Source organism: Ylistrum balloti, unplaced genomic scaffold (assembly GCF_031769215.1).
Source record: "Ylistrum balloti isolate Yb309-2 unplaced genomic scaffold, AGI_CSIRO_Ybal_v1 Utg370624, whole genome shotgun sequence".
In the NCBI taxonomy this organism is placed as follows: domain Eukaryota; kingdom Metazoa; phylum Mollusca; class Bivalvia; order Pectinida; family Pectinidae; genus Ylistrum; species Ylistrum balloti.
The window spans coordinates 65,002-84,660 of NW_026782382.1; the positions used below are offsets into that span (position 1 = coordinate 65,002).

The window sequence follows — 19,659 nt, forward strand, 5'->3', positions numbered from 1 at the left end:
CTATCCGCTCTGTCTCGATCCTCGGGAGGGCTACTGCTTCTGGGTATCGTGTAGCGTAATCCACTACAGTCAATAAGTAGCGATTCCTGTCCTCTGACATCGGGTGTATGGGTTCTATTAGATCCACTGTCACTCTCTGAAATGGTTCCTCGATGAGAGGCATCTCCCCTAGTGGTACCTTTGTAATTCTTCCTCTCGGTGTTGTCTTTTGGCAAATATCACATGACTGGCAATACCGTGTCACATCTCCTGTAATACCTGGTCAATGAAAACTTTATGAGATCCGATCTATGGTTTTCTGAATTCCAAGATGGCCTCCTACAATTGACTCATGAGATAATGCCATAACTTGTTTTCTGTATTACTGTGGTACAGCTACTTGCCTCACTTCCTCCAAGCTTTTCCCTCTTGTTTGCGTAAACACGCCTTACTTTTCCTCTCACTTCCATCCGGTTCTTCTTTGTAGAGTTTCCATGGTCCTCAACCGTTTTCCTGGCGAGATTCCACCATTTGTTGTGAGACCTGTCATTCTTCTGAGTTTCTATAAGACAATCCAGTCCAACTCCACCAACTTTATCTATCTGTACCGCTAATGGCTTTATAGGTTGATCCTGTTTCTTTACCTGTGCCCTTGTCATCACAGCAGACACCTGTGTTCCTTCACAGAGTGGTTTCCAATGCTCGTCCGCTGTCAGACTTGCACAATCTATATTTCCTATGACAAGATCATATATAAGGTTCTTCATACAAATGACTTCTATTTCCCAGACATAATATGGTGTATCCACTGTTACCTTAGCAATCTTGAACCGCCGTACTGTTCCGTCTATTAGTACACATGTGATTTCCTTTGAAGTAAGCTGGTCAGTCTGGACTAAATCCTCCCTTACTGCAGCACAACTACACCCAGTATCCCTCAACACTTGCACTTCCTGTACTTCCAAGTATTCTCTCTGTACTGGCATACCACTGTTGTCGACAGGATGTAGACTTTCCAGTGTCTCGATATCCGTCTTTCTATTGTTACCCTTGTCCTTACCCTGCACTTCGCCAACTTCACTGGTGTCGCTCTCTGTGACTTTTCCAACAGTCTTGTAATTCTTATTACTTCTCCTTTCCACTGTACATAATGCAGCTTTCTTGCTATCGCCATGGTTACGCATTTGCCTTCCACCGGTCTGTTTCTTGTCCACCATTCCTCCAATCTTCCCCTCCTGTAAGTTGTTTCGTGCAATATGGCCTTCCTCATTACAAATGAAACAGCGTCTAGCTAACTTACCATTGGCTTTCATTGTGTCATCAGGTTGTTTCTGATTGCCTTGGTTATGTGTCTTGACATGGTTTGGTCTAGCCTTATTGTCGTGTGACATATTGGAGTACACCTGCAAACCTTTTCCTGTGAGTAATGGACTCAAACTAACTGCCCAATTATCTTGTGGCCACCCTTTGCCAGCAAACTTCTCAAATCTTTGTAGAAGTGCATCTATATCATCTTTCTGCTCATCAAATTTGGGTAATCTTGGCTTAAGGGACTTACACCTGGAGTCCTCGATACTAGTCCTAGCTTTCTCACTCTTAACTTGCTCAACTTTAAGTCTCGCCCTCTCTAACTCAGCTTGCATCTTGAGTTTCTCCATCTCGAACTCTCGCTCTGACCCGGCTTCTATACATGTAGCCTCATCCTTTGCCTCAGATCATTCACGAGCCCTTTCCTCCATGGCTATACATTCTTGCTCCTTTGCTGCTACAAATCTTTGTAACTGCTCATCTTTCAAACCCAATCTTTCCCCATAAGATATCCACTTTTCATAATCCATGATTGTACTTCCAGTCGCATATGCCTCATAAATTCGACAACAAAATCTGCGTATGCTATCACAATAATACTACACTAATAATGTAACCCCAAAAAATCAAAATAACTAACTCACGTTGCTTTACTTGTTACTTCTTGTTTTGTTACTTACCATAGATCCATAGTTGCAGGAGGAATTACCTCCCTTTGATTGTAATTTTTCGGATTCCTGTTATATTGTAATGACAAGTTGTCCGGTTGAGAAATGATTGGAACCAGAAGTAGTTCAACATGTGGTTATGAAGAAAAACATTCAATGTGCTCCGTCTCCCAAAATAATCTGTCCCCCAAAGGGTGAGTATTGCGCCTATTCCCTTGGCTTGTATATTTGTAAGACATTTAATTTCATTTGTAAACATAATTTGTTAATTGGTTATATTAATTAACTATCAGTTCATTCCATTTCATCACGATGAAACTTTTCGTAGTTATCTCGTTCACATATTAACATTAGCCAGTCGGACAGTTAGTGAGTCATAGATTATGATACATGTATTTTCAAGTCTTTATTAATGTGTAGTAGAATAGGTGATATGTACATGTAGTAGAATAGGTTTATCATAGAGAAATCCTCATAACATGTCCAGTGTGTAGGTATATTAACTGTAAATGTAATTTACTGGTGCTGAGTATCATATATAGGCATTACTGATGTGTAGTGTGGTTGGCCAGTAATACGCCCATGTCTGATAATAAGCCCACCCTTATTTCTCTCAGCCTTTTATAGACTACAGGTATATACCTGCAGCAGGCTCATCCCCATTATTGGTTCAATGTGAAACACTGGGCTTATTAAAGGTTGACCTATTTGTTTATGTATAGATGACTATTGAACTATATTTGGTATATATCAAGTATTAGTTTTTATTTCTGATTTGCTGTAGCTTTTTACCTCCTCTGGGAGTCTGCAATAAAGGAAGTTGAAACATTACACTTCCAATTTCTAAAATACTCCATGTATAGCTAACCAGCAGTGGTACCTTCAATTGCATGTAGCGTGCAAGTTAACTATGTACTATGCAAGTCTTATTACCCTACACACTAAATGTGTCTCATCACAGTTACTCTATGTAGAGTGAACCAGTTTACAGTCAAAATAGTACCTCCACATCATGTACTTCAATAATAAATACTGTGTGTGGCAACTGATCTACTCGAAACACATTGTTTTAGTTAACAGCTCCACAAATCTTATGTGACAATCTAATATTATCCTTATAAAATGTTTTGCCTACTCCATAGGTCTTAAAAACATAGTCAGTGGTAAAACATCATTCAAAACAATGACACATCTGAAAACTAATGGAAAATTAGCCACATCGAAATTGGATGTTGCAAATGCTTTAGGGTTTGCTTTTTCTAAAAATTCATCTGCAAATAACCATTCCAAAAAATTCCAAAAATTTAAGACCACGCGTGAAAAAAATAATTGAAATTCTCTTCCGAAAACTATGAAACTTACAATCAACCTTTCTCAATTTTAGAACTTCGAGCAAAAATCACATGACTCTGCAACAGGACCTGATGATATTCACTATCAGTTCCTGAAACATCTACCAATGTCATCATTAGAAAAACTTCTTGATATTTTTTATCATATTTTAGATCGGGAAATATCCCAAAGTCATGGAAAATGGCAACTGTGGTTCGTATTCCCAAACAGGGCAAAAATATGACAGATCCCCCCAGTGACCGCCCATTATCATTCACGAGTTGCGTTTGAAAAAATCTAGAGAGGATGATAAATTCAAGATTAATTTGGTATCTGGAATCCAATCGCATACTATTACCCCTACAAAGCGGTTTTAGATCTAAGCAAGGTACCAACGATCATTTGAGTAGGCTTGAAACATTTCTGCGTGAGGCTTTTCTAAAGAAGGAACTCTTGGTTGCTGTTTTCGTCGATTTGGAGGCGGAGCGCGCGCTTGAGTTTCGTGAATAAAGTGAATAAAGTTTTGACGGTTTTGATGGTCAGCTATTTTGTTGCGATTTTGTCAAGTTACCGTGGTGCCAAAACGGATCCACATCGCCTCGGTGACAAACTATTGTCAGCGTGAGGCATTACACTGGTGGCAGCGGTGCTGCAAAGAGAGAAGACACCATATATACACGAACTTTCACAGAAAACCTGTGTTTTTACTGTGTTTCCTTGCAGCTTATCACAGATACCGCATTCGTGCGATTTCACAGCTGATGACGCTTCGCCTAGCCCAATAGGACACCTCGAGTAGAAATCCTCGGTTTTAGTGAAGTATCAACAGATCGGGTGAGACGGTTCCTTAGTATTTCAGAAATTACACGGAAATTTGCATTTAGTATTTTACTTTCGTTTAACATAGATATTTCATTGTGCACTATAGTGTGTTTCATATCACTATTTGTTTCTTACTGGTGTAGTACCAGGCATGCTCACCGTTAACAAAATTAGTTACAGCCTGTTTCAGAAAAAGCTTTTTTACGAACCATTTCATACCCAATTGTATTTTAGCGAATTTAAAATCGTATTTGGATGAGAATCCATTATGTACACCGCAAACTGAATCAGTTCGTGTGGCTCTGTTAATAATTGACAGTAAGGGCAGATATTTGAAGAAATGTCGGTCTGATTTTAACATTCCATTGACTATTTTGTCTTTTTCTTGAGCACAAACTTCTGTTGTTGTTGTTGTTGACAATTTTTGAAGGAATATCCAAAATTGTGTAAAGAACACAAAACAACAAATTGCTGTTTATGTGTGGACGGGTACATGTGGTATTATGAAAAAACGCTCGGGGTATTGTTGATTTACGGTACAAAACTGACGGGAAAGCTACAGAACGCATTATTGAACAGTTTGAAAATTAGTGACAGCTGTGTGTTCTACTGGTGGAATTACTAAATTTATTTGCTCGCCAGCATATACATGTTCAATTTACAACAAAACAAAAAGTAACAAAAACGCGGACGTTGGACATTTTTCAGATTCTGCAGTTATTCAGGAGACGGAAAATTTGAACTCTCACATCAGACGTCTTAACGACAGGTTTGGACGTAATACGCCACATTTTAATCTAGACTTAGTGAAACAGCGTTCTAGGACCCGGAAAACCATCAACTTTCATATAATGGAGGACGGCATCCATCCAGACACAGTTCTAGCCAAAAGGTAGTTCCGCCGACTGGCACTTGATGTCATCAAGGAGTGCTGGATTGTAGATAGGTTTTCCATTTCGGTTGACCCTCAAGAGTTATTGTCTTTGTAGTTTAGCGATATGGACAAAATGGAAGACGCAAGAGCTTCGGATGAAACTGACAATTTTGCAGAACTCGATGAAACCATCACCAATACAGCAAATGTCCAGTTTAATGATAGGGCATTGCTTGTTTTAGAACAAAAAGGTAAGGAATTAATCAGGATCGTTGGCCGAATCTGTACAATATATGCATCAAACATGTGAGGAAACAAGAAAGATCATGATGAATGCTCGCCAAGAAAATGAAGAGGCATTCCAGAGACCAACAAGATGATAATTTCCAGAAACTAACGGAGAGTCAAAGAGACACCATGTCACTGCATAGTGCAGTTGGTCACCAATATCCTCCTACCCATGGGTTATCATCTAGCCAACTTTCTGGTTCTTCACTTGAGTTTTCCCACAGTGTACCTTCGTCAATTCCCAATCTGATGGATATAAGCCACTTCTAGACAGCATTCAAAATTGGGAAGCTACCCATCCAAGGCCACAAGAAACAACGCTCCAATCCCAATACAATTCAACAATTTGGACGGTCCACTAAGCAGGACATTCCTAGACAAAAGCTTCCATTATTCGATGGATCTGATGGCAATGCATGGGATGGATTTATTCTGCAGTTTAATCGAGCAGCTACCCGAAACAACTGGGAGCCAGTGGATAAATTAGATAGATTCATAGAATGTCTCAGAGGAAGTGCTGTTAAATTCTTGTCTATGCTACCAAAGGAAGAGCAGGATAATTTCGACACCTTAATAAAGCATATGGACAAGAAATTTAATGCAAAAGATCCTGCTGGAACAGCCCGAAAGAAACTTGTAGATTTCCGACAGACATCAGAGAAAAAATGAGAAATTTGCGGAGGAAGCCAGGCGCCTAGCAGCTCTAGCTTATCCCAAAGTTGGTTTAGACTTCCGAGAGGAACTCACAGCTGAAGCATTCCTTAGGGGATTGAAGGACTCTAGAGTAGCAAACCAGGCCCTAAACCTAAAACCGAAGACAGTTTCCGAAGCACTAGATCTTGTTACCCAGATTGAACACAATTATAAGGCCACAGTAGGGCGTGACAGTTTTCGAAAAACCCGACGCGTAACTTGGGAATCCGAAGATGAAGATCCCTGTGTTAACTCTGTGGCAAGAGTAAATTCAAGAAGACAACAAAACTTTGCGTCAAATGATGGAGACAGTGGTCAAGCCGAAACCTGCAGCTTATTCTGCCGGACGAAAAGGGGAATACCGCGTTGAACAACAAACCAGTATACGGTATTGGAAAGCCAGGAAAGGGGAAAAGTATTGTTGTCCCACTGAAGATAAATGGTCATCTAACCAAAGAGATCGTGGATACAGGAGCAGATGTCACTGTGATATCTGATGACTTTGCGAAAAGGATCGGTTTGCAATATGACCATTTTAAAACGGCCACTCTTCTAAACGCCCAAAATGATGGACGCGGCGTGCGATATTCCAGTAAAAATCGAAATTGGAAAAGCAGTGGTGAGTTGGCCAATATGTATTGCTCCAATCCGAAGTGATGTTCTGCTGGGAATGGACCTGCTGCTGTGATGGCACGGCAGGTCATATTCTTGTCCGAGGTACACTGGTCCCGGGACAAATCAAACCAGATGCCCCATGTCAGGGTCTGCGTTGATGCAACCATAAAACTTCCACCCTGAAGTGAAACAGTAATTGCGACAAGAGTTGATGAGTCCAGTGAAGACCTGATAGGTTTTCCTGATCCAACATCACTTGATAATGGAGCACAGACAGGTTCGGTCTTGGTGGGTATGAACCATAAAATTCCGTGATGAATTCTTAATCCTACAGATCACGGTATCGCTGTGAAGGAGGGGACTCAACTTGGCAAGTTGGACGAGATGGATGAATCTGTTTGTTCTGGACCAGTGGCGGAAACAAGTTCTAGTCAGGACACATTGACGTCTAACAACAAATCAGACATTGCTTCTGAAAGTCCGTCACATATGCGAGGTATGCTTAGTGAGGCCACTGCAAATCTCAACACTAAACAGGTCGAAAAACTTGTCAATTTAGTGACTACCTTCCAGGATGTGTTTGCTCGCAACGATGATGAGTTCGGATGTTTTACACACACTTAGCATAGGACTCCCACCACCACGTCAAGGTTGGTCAAAGAACCATTAAGAAGAACCACTTGCGTTCAAGGATGAAGAGAAAGAACATGTAGAAAAATTGTTGCGGAGTGGAAGAGTCGTCGAGACAAAATCGGATTATGCTTCACCTGTAGATCTGGTTAGAAAGAAAGATGGCGGATTCAAGAGGTGTATAGATTACAAGAAAATTAACGAAATCACAGAAAAAGACTCCTGGCCTATACCAAATGTAGAAGATTGTCTGGATACTCTGGTTGGTGCGACGATATTTTCAACCCTTGATCTCCAGAGCGGGTACCATCAAATCGAGTTAGATGAATCAGATCGGAAGAAAACTGCCTTCATAACCAGATCTGGGCTTTTTAAATACACCCGTATGCCATTTGGTATGTCAGGAGCACCAGGAACATTTCAACGAGCCATGGAATTTGTCTTGAAAGGATTGCAGTGGGACATAGTTTTGATTTATCTTGATGACGTCATCATCGCCAGTCATGGATTTGAAGAGCATATGAGCCATCTGTAACAGGTCCTATCCAGATTTCAGTCAACCAACCTGAAATTAAAATCACAAAAATGACACACTCTCCAAGACAGAGTTCTATTTCTGGGACATATTGTGAACGAGAATCCTGCCCTTACCTCGTCGATTCAAGAGTGGAAGACTTCAAGCTGTAAGGATGTACAGACGTTCTTGGGATTAACAAACTACTATCGACGATTCATTTCCCGGTATGCCGATATCGCAGAGCCCCTGTATTCTCTCGTCAAGAAGGATGCTGCGTTTGTTTGTAACCAAACCTACCTGGAAGCCTTTGAAACAATAAAGAAGTGTCTCCTGTATTCTCCAGTCCTTAAATATCCTCTACCAAAAGAGACTTTCATATTGGATACTGATGCTTCCAACTTCGCCATAGGAGCGGTGATGTCTCAGCTTCAACTTCTGGGAATTGTCACGTTTTTCGAGAGATTTAAAAATGATCTCCTTGACAGTGAGTTTATTCTGTGCACTGACCACGGGTGCTTAACCTGGCTGTGTCGGTTCAAGGACAGCTTGCATGCTGGATGGAACATCTCAGCCAGTTTAACCTGGTACTCCAGCACCGTGCAGGATCCCTTCATTGTAACGCAGACGACTTGTCTCGCCAATCAGAATCGGAAACATGCGACTGTTACAAAGCAGGGACAGATCTAAACAAGCTTCCATGTGGTGGCTGCAAATACTGGTCGAAGGTACACGAACAGCGAGCAAGGTTTTAAGCAGATGCAGATGATGTGCTTCCGCTGGCTAAAGATAACACAGGAAGTGTTCGCGTTGTATCTGCTAAACCGCAGAATGACGAAGGAAACAGCTGGCTGGTTAATTATAGCAACCAAGAACTCCTTCTTGTTCCAGATGAGCTTAGAAAGACTTATTAGAGTTGTGTCATGACTCTGTTCTCGCGGGACATCCTGGAATGAAGCGGACCTTGGCCAGAGCAAAAGAAAGCTTTTACTGGGTAACCATGAAGGATGATGTCGAGAAATATGTTGCTTGTTGTAATACATGTTCCAGCAGCAAGAAAAGCACTCGTCCAAAGAAAGCCGGAATGCACATATACTACGCTGGGGCTCCACTGGACAGAATCCAGTTGGATATAATAGGACCAACAGAGGAAACAAGTTCCTGCCATTCTACTTTAATTTATTCCACTCTCAGGCCATTGTGTACATATGGCGGGTGTTGGATAAATATAAGTGATATTCTACTAGTGGTATATGGCCTTTTGGATACATAATTGGTGAACTTTGACCCGAACTACTTTTTTCACTCGCGTGATTTGTTCCACGTGCGATTTGTTTAATATCGTCTGCTGTCAGCATGGCTGAAAAGGATAGGCTTGAGGTGAATGTAGGTGATAAAGTAAGGCTATGTGATGGGAAAAGGGTGTAATCCGGGCAATTTCAAAAGCAGATAATAATGTTGGGTTTGATCGTTTCCAAATAGCGTTTAATTCGGGAATGACTGTTACAGAAGCCAGGTATCGTTTCGACGTGATACCGGCTGTCAGCGGTAGCCTGTATGTTTACAAATGCATATACTCCGCCCCTTTTACGTTAGTTTACGTCAATGATGCATTGTAGTACAATGCATTTGTAATGTTGCACTTGCTTACACCTGGGCCTAACATTATAGCCGTTTCATTATTTTAGTCGATTGAAGTCAAAATTAATCTTTTGAACATAATTCCAGCCCAAAGTAATAAATTTCTTTAATTATTTCTGATGTCGGAATGGTGCATATATAGGCCTAGTTTAAATTGCTTGTTATTTATTCAGTTCATATTCAGAGTTTAGATTTATGCCTGTTTTTTTATATAACCAGGTCTGATGAACAAGTCTGGGAGTAACAATAACGGGGAAATACTGACAAACCATAGTGCCAGGAAGTACCTTGTACAAAAACTCAATGACAAAAGATTACCCCCAATCAGATTATGCAGGTTCAAACTATTTTCACATTGAAATATCTCAACTTGATCATTAGGGCTTATAATCGTTACGAGTAAATGAACACTTATCTTTGTTTAAAGAAATTAAATCCCAAACAGTTTAACGCTAATATAAATTTATAAAAAAAATCTCCTGCTTTCATAATACAGGGCAATGCATCATTGTCATGTTTACAGTAGACAATAACTAGATATCTACCTCCATTGGTCCTATAAAACATTGCCTAATTATGTAATTCTCTGCATCCTCCAGATTTCCGGGCACAAGAATATCCAGGGTATCAACAGTTACTCAACTTTAAAACACAATCCAGCACCGGGCGATTTCAAGAACGATACCATCATGCTTGGATCATGTTGATGACAGGCCTTTCACTAGAGCTAAAAGCACATCTAGTGCAAGCGAAGTCATCGTCAGACCTCCAGTCCTGAATCAACTGTGTCTGCAAATCCCATCGGTGCCCTTACATCAGTATTTGCAGGTCCTATTCACGGTGGTTCACAATAAACATTAACAACACAAACGTCTTTAAACGTCCCAGACCAAGGGTGCTGTACTAAGATTGTGACAGTGATTGAGTTTGAAGTTACCAGAACCAGATGACACCACTATATGTGTCTGTATAAAAGCGCGTCTAATATAGTCCGAGATTTTCTACGACTACATGGACAGTTCAAGTTCATAAGACAACTCATCGTCATTGTGTTATTATATGTAAACTTTAAAATTGTGAAAATAATAAAGAAATAAATTATTTATCATCATATATATTTTTGAATATTAATTGGAGCCTGTTCACTCCGAGTGATATCACATTTGCATACGTCAGCAACATGTGTTGGTCTTCGCCTACCGCCTGTGATCTCGAAATAAACGCCGTATCCAACAACCACTCGTTGTGTAATCTCTATATATCCTTGTCCTCATCAATCAGTTCAGCAAGTTGACAGAAGCTTATCACCTGGCTGATCAAACAGCTGAATCTGTTGCTGAAGCCTTTGTCTCGGAGTTTATTTCTAGTTTCGGCATCCCTCTGGAGTTGCACACTGACCAATGTTGGAACTTTGAAAGTGGATTGATGCAAATGCTAGGTCAGTTGCTCGGATGGGCCAAAACGCGTACAACCCATACCACCCGTCCTCGAACGGCATAGTAGAACGGTTTACCAGAACTCTACTACAAATGGCCAGGTGTTTTGTGGAATCTAACCAGTCCAACTGGGATGAGCAACTACCTCTGCTGACAGAAACATATAGAGCGACTCAACATATCAGTAATGGACTGACGCCGAATCGACTGATCTTGGCCGAGAAATCCGGCTACCACAAAACGTTCCTAAAGAGGAACCACCAGAGATTGAGGATTATGTGCAGAAGCTTGAGAACCCTTTGCAAGCTTGCCATCAAACGGCACATAGAGCTCTTAACGACGCGGCGCGTTTGCAAAAGGAAAATCACGATCTGCGAAAGAACGAAATAGCTTATTCCCCTGGAGATGTTGTTTATCTTCTCAATGATTGCCGACCGTAGGAAAGAGTCCGATATTGCAACCTCAATGGTTAGGTCCGTATCTTAAAGTGTACCCTGAGAGTAATTTTATATTTAGATATAATGTTAAGAATGCCGTAAAAATAATAACGAAAACCCCGTCAAAATCCGTCGCCCCAGTGTCGAGTAATTAAAGCTCAAAGTTGTCGATTTTCACCTGTCCGCCAAGACCTAATCAGCCGAATCGTCATTTCTGTGGAATCGAGGTTCTTCTACTCGTGACGTCATAAGTTCAACAGAAATGGCAGCCAACATGATCGACAGTGACAACGACACCGCATCTGATAGCGATTTAAACATGAGTTTTGAGGAGTCTGATTATGGTGTGGATTATATTTCTGAAGACGGAATCCAGCCCTACCGATTTGAACCGGAATTACAAGAGGATGTATCCAGTGAGGAGGAAAATAACCCTTCGGAAAGTGACGATCGCTTGGCCAACATAGATTGGTACGTACTTTACTAGGCCTTACCAGTAGTCGTGAATGTATGCATCTAACAGTGAATCATCGTTTCAAAGAAACAAAATAAAATTGGGTGTGCTTTTGGACTAATTTTACTATCTTTAACTCTCGATCAACAGTTTCTGATGTCGGGAGATCGCGTTTGTGCAAGACTATGCAAATATTCACGACTAGGCCTACTCCGTGTATTAGGCGTTCACGATTACGAAGGAGTAATATTCCAATGACCGCCAAAGCCACAGGCTAGCCTGTCAATTTTGTGTTAAGTTGTAGAATTAATAACAAAATATCAAACTAACAAATATACTTTTATTTAATCAACAATCAAACTTAAAATTCATTCATATCATTTTTTTTAAGAATACATAAAACATGTGTGCAATATTTAATATTGAAATCAAACACAAACTTTAATTGTAAACTTCAATAACTTTTCCACGATCGTGACCTTTATACAGTTGGAGGTCGCCAAGAAAATCTTTTGTCCATTCAATTTATTTCATGCTTGGAATTGGTCCCCTAATGTATAATTAGGCCATCTGTAAGTCTATACCTTATTTATCTCATGTTGGAGATCTTACATGTTCATAACTAAAAACATCAATAAATAACAAGTGTGACAATTTAATGCTTTTTAATAGGAAACAACTGTAACAATCCAGTCTTCATATTATTCAGGTGCCAATGCAACAGATGCCAACTAATGCCAACTACATCAGAATGTGTGTGTTGCGAGGAGATATCTCAGGTAAAGCATGTCCGTGATGAAGTAGATGGTATAAGATGTATCACTGACCATCCAGGATTTCAAACAATTTGTTTGGACATCTTTGTGTTGAGAACAGCATATGAAGGCTACAGACAGTACCACAATAGGAATATACCAGAAAGTTTGAAGTAAGTGTTTGGTATTCACGGTCATCTACCGTATTTAACCTGCAATAAGCACAGGGTTCAGTTTTTAACATTGGATAAATAGTTTGGGTGGGCTTATGCAGGGATATAGTTTATATAGGACATTGGATATGAAAATGACATGGGTGGGCTTATTACCAGGCAAATATACAAATATATACTTGCAAGCTTTTGATAATGTTTGTAATTAATGCTGTTGAATGTAAATTGTCAAGGCCATCAGGTTTATTATCTTACTAATGCCTTTTTATATCACAATTTATATAAATGTATTTTTAAATTAATAAACATAACACATTATTTTTCCAGGCGATACAGATACACAGCTTATAGACAACTGGCTCGTTGGTGTTGGGGATTCTTAGGGAAAAATGTGAGAGTTCCTCATCCATCATGTGCTGTTTCACTGATTAGGAGAACTTTTCCTGCTGAAGATGACAAGTACACAGGGTTCAATTATTCAAATTGACGAAATCTGGACTGAAACAGCCATACTGCATCCTGTTTATCTGGTCTTTCAAATGAACTGCACAGGGGTGGGGGAGCATTTTCTTGAAGTTCCCGAGATGACTAATATGCTCACATTTTCTGTCCTCGACATAACACTGTCAATCAGGACCTTGGCATAATCTGTGAACAGAAAATGCAATGTATTTGTAGCTTATATTCTGATTGGTTATGGAATGATAAACTGTAAATTTACAAATGTTACTTGATTTGTAGTGACATACATGTCCTATATTTTCTATATGTTGTTAAATGCTTGTGTTCATTGTGAATAAATAATTTTAAGCTTACTAAATGTTGATTCAGTTTTGACTTCCCTCAGGGTATAACCGCCTTTCTTGTGTTTGGGAAATGTAACCTTATAGCACAGATCCCCTTGTTTTGTTTGAGCCTGCTCTCTGCCACTGTTTTCATTGAAATGGAGTGCAGCTAAAATGAGCCTTCAAATAAATAAAAAAAAAAAAATAAATAAAATAAGCATAAGTCCAAAATAAAACAAATAGAAAAATTCTATAATTCAATAAAAAGAAATGGCCATGTCTTTCTTTATCCTAAACCATCTATAGTTTACTTCATTCTTTCTTTTACAATTGTGTAGTGGAATTTTCCTAGTAACAAATAAATACAAATTGTAGTTACCTGCACTTCATTCCATTGAAGGAAAACCTATGCATTTTGGGGGCAAATTGGTTGATTACCGAATGGTATCCCTCAACCTCTGATGTCTGGTATTTTGTGGACAACATTGGGATGTCCAGTCTCATTTGCCTCGAGTCGATAATTTTTTCTATCTGGACCATGCTTTTTGTCCCTGGTAATGATTAAAGAGGAAAAAAAATAAGCATAAAATTTTGAAATGTTACAAATCAAAATTGAAAAAGGTTGCATGGTAAAATCCACTCTATTATACCAACAAAAATAACTTTCGGAACACCTGGTCTTATTGTCTTTGCACTTTTTCAGGAGTCTCAGTGTAAATCTTTCTTTTGTTCATATTTTGCCCTGGTTTAATTGACTTTGAGATTAGATTATGATTCGGTTGAAATGTTGGTATTTTTGAAATGATTGGAATATCTTTGAACCGGTATTCATAAAGTCTTCTCCAATATCATAAGATATTCTACCTGGTTTTAACCATTTCCTCCTTCTTTCCCGTCCATTGAGACTGGGATGGAGGCAATGAGGGAACTTGGTTCCGTGTCCTTCGTGGATATTTTGGATGTGCTTCTCCAAGGAAGCCCACTTCTGCCACATGGTTTCAGGATCAGCATTTGGAGTAGAGGCCGCCATCCAGTACAAATGGTTGGAAATGCTTTTTATCCAATCATGGATCTCCTCACAGTCTTTCTCTTTCGAGATGCTGAGCAATTTCTTTTTTTAAGCCTGGATAAAACAAGTATGTGTAACAAGATTATGTTATGGCTGTGTAATTAAACTTCGTTGTAAATAATGCTGTTTATGAGTGGATAAACTGATCAAACATTTAAATCAGTTGGTTGTTATGGAAAGGCAGCATATCAAATTAATAATGTTAATAATATTATCGTTTGTATATCATTCTAAAAATCAAATAATTTAACATGACTTATATGGCTTAACAAAGATGGATCACAGACAAACTAAACATACCGAGTAAAAACAACAATTTTTTTAAAAGACCGCTTGGATTCCGATTCTGTCTATAAGATATAGAAATTTAAAAACCATTCTACAAATTTGGCTTGTCTTCAGCATACCTTTTGCAACATGCCAGACATCTATGCAATGTTTTGTACCGGCCATGTTCTCACGAACCCACTTCCTTATTTGGACATGTCTGTCTGTCACCAGGGTGTTGACCTCTAACCCATGGTCCATCAAAAATTTCACACTTCGTGCTAATCCCTCTTTTTCCACGTGACAGCTTGATTTCACTTCATTGCTCTGCAATAAAAACCAAATTCTTTAAAAATAAAATTGATGTCTTGATTAAAATTGCACTTCCAGTACATATCAATATTAATCATGTAATTAATCATTACACTTTAAAAAATGTCATTAATATTTAAAATTTGATAACAATAAATTCTGTACGTTTACTCTTAGTTCATCATTGCATTTGTCAATGCAGTAACTTGCAAACTACGTTTTTTTTTTATAAAGTCGTCGAATATCAAGCTGTTACATTCATACCTGAACCAAGTGGATATCAAGAACTCTGCCATCATCCAAGTCCATGACTGAATAACTGCCAAATTTAGCAGAATGACCTGGAGTGTCGCATCGCCCATCTCCGCCGATAGATATAGTCCTTCTATCTGCCTTAGCCTCCTGTATATGTTCCCTCCTGCTAGATTCCCATGCATCCACAATGACAGGCTGTAGATAATGCTTCTGATGTTTCAGAAAAGTGTCATTTGATATGGAAGGCACATTCATGAAATCAAACACTCGTAAAGCCTTGGATGGCGGAAATCCAGCAAAAAGGATACCACATGACAAGCGAAGATTTCCATATGGGATTGAACCAATCATGTGTTGACTCTTCCATTCCCAATTATAGCCACATGTACCACAAGTCTGCTCTACTTTCACCCTTGTCCCAAACACTTGGCTCAGTTCCCTAAAGCAGGTGAAGAACATCGGACACATGTACTAAACAAACGGAGGAGACTACTCTCAGCAACTAGGAATAGTCTCTCTTCTGATGAAGATCTACAATATGAAAAAGAATCTTTTACTTACAAATTTAGAAAAGTATATCAACAAGCTTTTAAATGAGTTTAGTCAATGATGTAACACAAAATGTCCTTTCAAAAACAAGACAAGTGGACAAATAACAATAATGGATAATCATGCCTTGCTATCATAATTTTGGTACAAAATTGAACCATTTAACCAAGGTGAACCAACTAGGCTAAATATGCAGGACAAAGGTCAAAGTGACTTATTTTGGTACACTACACATCAACATCCCACAATAAACCAATAAAGGCCGAATTTCAAGATCCTGTGACCAGAAGTTTAGTGCAGGATAAATAGAGTAAGCAAAATTTGATATCATTACAAGTACACCAAGAAGGTTTTTTTTTAATTATCATAAAAACTTACATATTCTCATCACATTCTGAGTTCACTTCAGTCTGATCTGATGGGCAGTAGGACAAGTCACTAGTGTCATCTAGTTGATTTGTTGAAGTCCATGAAATGTCAAGATCTTGTTCTGTTGTATTATTTTTTATCTGCTGCAAAACTGGTGTTTTTATGATGTTACATTGGGTCTCTGCATCTTTCATTATTGGCCTCTTCTGCATGGTCTGGCATCCTAGTAAATTGAAAAAAACCTCTTAAAAGTATGGTTATAAGTGATAATCAGAGATCCCAGAGAGATCTTGGCACCCACCATTTGATGACGTTTTATCAGATCTTCAAAGATGATCTTTTCTGTTCACTTGTTTTTAATTTTTACAGCTTTTATAACATAGTACAACACATCCATTCAGTACTTTCTCAGAAATAGCAGTAACAAACTTTTACTTTTAAAATTCAAAATGGCTGCCTGCCTGCCATCTTATCTTCAGTTTCCTCTAGCTATGAAGCAGGGAATGGGAAGGATTACAGGGGCCATGGGCCATATGCGACTAATTTTTTATTCAATTGTCCATAGAAAATCTTTAATGTGTGAAGTTATAAGAGCTTAACCAAAAAAGGTCTCCTACTGTAAATGACCATTTTGTTTTAAAAGTACATTAAATGAAGAATGATGTTTCACAGTACCTATTTCGTTCCTATGCGGTTTCACTTGAATGCGGACACTCTTTGACAGTGGTCTTCTGTAGGACAGCTGGGTGGCACAAGTCTTTGTCTGAACATTTTCCGACTGGTGTGTCTGAATAAGACCGCAGACAGAAGTTTAAAAAAGACAGTTGAGGCAGAATTCTAAAAAAATCAAACTATGAAAATGATGGGGTTTTTTTGTTCGATATTAGTTATATACTCATGTCTATCTTGATACAATTTTTTGAAAACTTGTGAACCGATTATCAATCGAAATGCCTCATCCAATTATCGATTGTGAATTTCCCAGTCGATTCATAACACTAATGTAACACCTTTCAATCATGATCTGTAGAAAGAAAATTACAAATTATAGTACATACCTGTGCCAGAGTATCTATGAGCAATTGACAATCATCAGTGTCCATATCCACATCGTTATTACAGGTTTTTTTCCATGGCTTGTGCTGGTGCTGGATTTATTTCCTGTTGAGAATCATACTGGAGTGCTATCTGATGACAAAATGAAACATTCAGATTTTAATGCGAAATATGTAATAAATATGTAATTAATTTTACATGAAATCAGAATTTTCAACTTAGCAATAAAGAATTTGTTTCCATTAGATGTGTGATGACATCACTGATGTATGAAATAAGCCATAAATATTTATGTGCTGTGCAGATACATAGTTAAAAGGTTTGCCCCCCCCCCCCCCCCCCCCCCCCCCCCCCCCCCCCCCCCCAAATAGTGTAATGATCGTGGAGCGCACGCTTGAGTCACGTGAATAAAAGAGAGTTTTGACGGTCAGCCGTTTTGTTGCGATTTTGTCAAGTTACCGTGGTGCCAAAACGGATCCATATCGCCTCGGTGACAAACTATTGTCAGCGTCAGCGTGAGGCATCACAGTATTTCAAGTCCGGAATGGAACGACTCTTCCCGGTGTTCATCAGCAGGAAATGGGTGTACTACAAGATGTTGGTCTATACAATAAACTATGACGTACCATTTTTTATCTTTTGTATTAACATACCCATTAATATTTTTAACATTTTTCTTTTATCTTTTGTTTGTTTAATGTTGTTTCCTTTTGGATCGCTGTGTGTGTTTACCGGTTGATGGCCCTGGTGACCTTTTATGTGTTGACAATCTGTTAAAAATGTAATGATAATAATGATCTTTGAATGAATTTGAACGTGACGTGAGGTTACAGCAAACCTCGGGGACGTAAAGTCCATCAACAGTGTCTACAGCCTGCACCACATATAGTGAGAACCAACCTCTGCTATGCAATCTCGATACATCAAACATTTCCCCGTCTTATAACGGAAGATCTTTTTCATGTACGGTTCACTAGACCATCCCAAATCAATGAGTGAAAAGTCATAATCTGGCAGGTGTCTGGGGGCCCTCCTCTGGCGTTGGGGGTCGCTGCCTTGGATGGTTTTGTAATAGTGACACGTTTAGCTCAGCCTGATTGATGAACACCTTATCTGAGTCATTTGGTATTTCATGTGATTATTTACATGTAGGAATACAATCGCACGTTGTATCTATTTGTTAATTATGTAAGTGATACTGATAAAGAAAGGCTTCTGTCAGTTAGAAAAAAACCTCGATCTAGGAGGTAACGATTTTAATACTACTGAATGGTAGAGATTAAGACAATCTCACTGGTGATTTTACACTTTATGGTGCAAATGGTATAAGTGTTGTTGATTATGTATTATTGCCATTTAGCCTGTTTGATATGGTAAACACGTTCATGGTTTGTAAATTTGTTGGATTATCTGATCATGCTCCTTTGCACTTTGAAATACACAGTAATGCCCTCGGTAAGGAATTTGAATCGATGATGATGAACTTGATGATAGACTTGTGTTTAAATGGAACGCGTAGTATCAGCATCAATTTACGAACTCTGTTAGACTTAACTTAGATTCTTTAAAATAGTCAGTTTTAATCCACGATGATGTATATCAAGATTCTATAGATACATGTGTTAGTAATTTACCGATGCTCTACTTGTTAGCATGCGACAATATCTTCAAAGTACAATTTTTCGAATACATTAGTTTTAACCAGTATGAGATCATTCTATACTTTCTTATGTATTCTGTAGGGTATCGACCTTGCATTACAACTCGACCTCTTAACTTTTAAAATCTTCTTACAAAACAACTTTTTCTATACCAAATACACTTTGAATAACCCCAAACTTCACATGCATAATGTAATATACTGCACATGTATCAAATAAATGTAATGGTGTTTTGCAAATAAGTCTTAAGTTAGAACAGTTTGATTTGGGTGGTCGGGTGGCGCAGTGGTAACGCACTTGCCTTTCACCTAATAATTTACCATAAATGATGCATACTAAAATATTAACATAGTGCAGAATACCTTTCCATACCTTACTACAGAATTACAAACATTTGTATTAATCGACAAAAATCATTAGATGAACAAATTAACCAATATGTAATTAGCTACAAGTCATATTCAAGGGACATAACTCTTATACTTCAATTTCCATTACAGAAGGGTCATTCCAGGGGCCTTCACCTTTCTTGCGACCCTGACTTTAACGGATGAAACAACTACAAATACTATATCTTCAACCTGATAAACCTCTTTGTGAACCATGAGATCACTCTCTTCTCTGCTTTGTGTGCCACCGAGGTTTTTAAAGGCAATCTTGTGTGCTTCCTACAAAGTCTTTTCTAAATCCTGTGCATGTTCACTAAGGGTGTCCACC

At 38.8% G+C, this 19,659-nt stretch overlaps 2 protein-coding genes across 2 annotated transcripts; one reads left to right on the top strand and one right to left on the bottom strand.

The window, feature by feature from the left end:
- Window positions 1–11,499: 11,499 nt before the first annotated feature.
- LOC132557107 (uncharacterized) lies at window positions 11,500–13,106 on the top strand. Its single transcript, XM_060221596.1, has 3 exons — window positions 11,500–11,708; window positions 12,401–12,619; window positions 12,947–13,106. The coding sequence occupies exons 1-3, from the start codon at window positions 11,500–11,502 to the stop codon at window positions 13,104–13,106; spliced, it is 588 nt and encodes a 195-aa protein (XP_060077579.1).
- Window positions 13,107–13,154: 48 nt separating this feature from the next.
- On the bottom strand, window positions 13,155–17,328 carry LOC132557108 (uncharacterized). Its single transcript, XM_060221597.1, has 9 exons — window positions 17,284–17,328; window positions 16,901–17,012; window positions 16,235–16,448; window positions 15,317–15,746; window positions 14,877–15,067; window positions 14,269–14,522; window positions 13,784–13,955; window positions 13,436–13,584; window positions 13,155–13,267 (listed from the first exon to the last, which is right to left on the bottom strand). Exons 1-9 carry the CDS (start codon window positions 17,326–17,328, stop codon window positions 13,155–13,157), a joined length of 1,680 nt encoding a protein of 559 aa, XP_060077580.1.
- Window positions 17,329–19,659: the final 2,331 nt, after the last annotated feature.

What these genes read in the sequence shown, in the direction of transcription:
- LOC132557107 (XM_060221596.1), top strand. Translation starts at nt 11,500, where the DNA reads ATGGCAGCCAACATGATCGACAGTGACAACGACACCGCATCTGATAGC. An exon ending in CGCTTGGCCAACATAGATTG is followed by an intron (nt 11,709 to 12,400) that starts GTACGTACTTTA and finishes CATATTATTCAG; the next exon opens with GTGCCAATGCAACAGATGCC. An exon ending in AATATACCAGAAAGTTTGAA is followed by an intron (nt 12,620 to 12,946) that starts GTAAGTGTTTGG and finishes TTATTTTTCCAG; the next exon opens with GCGATACAGATACACAGCTT.
- LOC132557108 (XM_060221597.1), bottom strand. Translation starts at nt 17,328, where the DNA reads ATGGACACTGATGATTGTCAATTGCTCATAGATACTCTGGCACAG. An exon ending in TCAGAATGTGATGAGAATAT is followed by an intron (nt 15,747 to 16,234) that starts GTAAGTTTTTAT and finishes CACCTGCTTTAG; the next exon opens with GGAACTGAGCCAAGTGTTTG. An exon ending in CAAAACTGAATCAACATTTA is followed by an intron (nt 13,268 to 13,435) that starts GTAAGCTTAAAA and finishes TTCTGTTCACAG; the next exon opens with ATTATGCCAAGGTCCTGATT.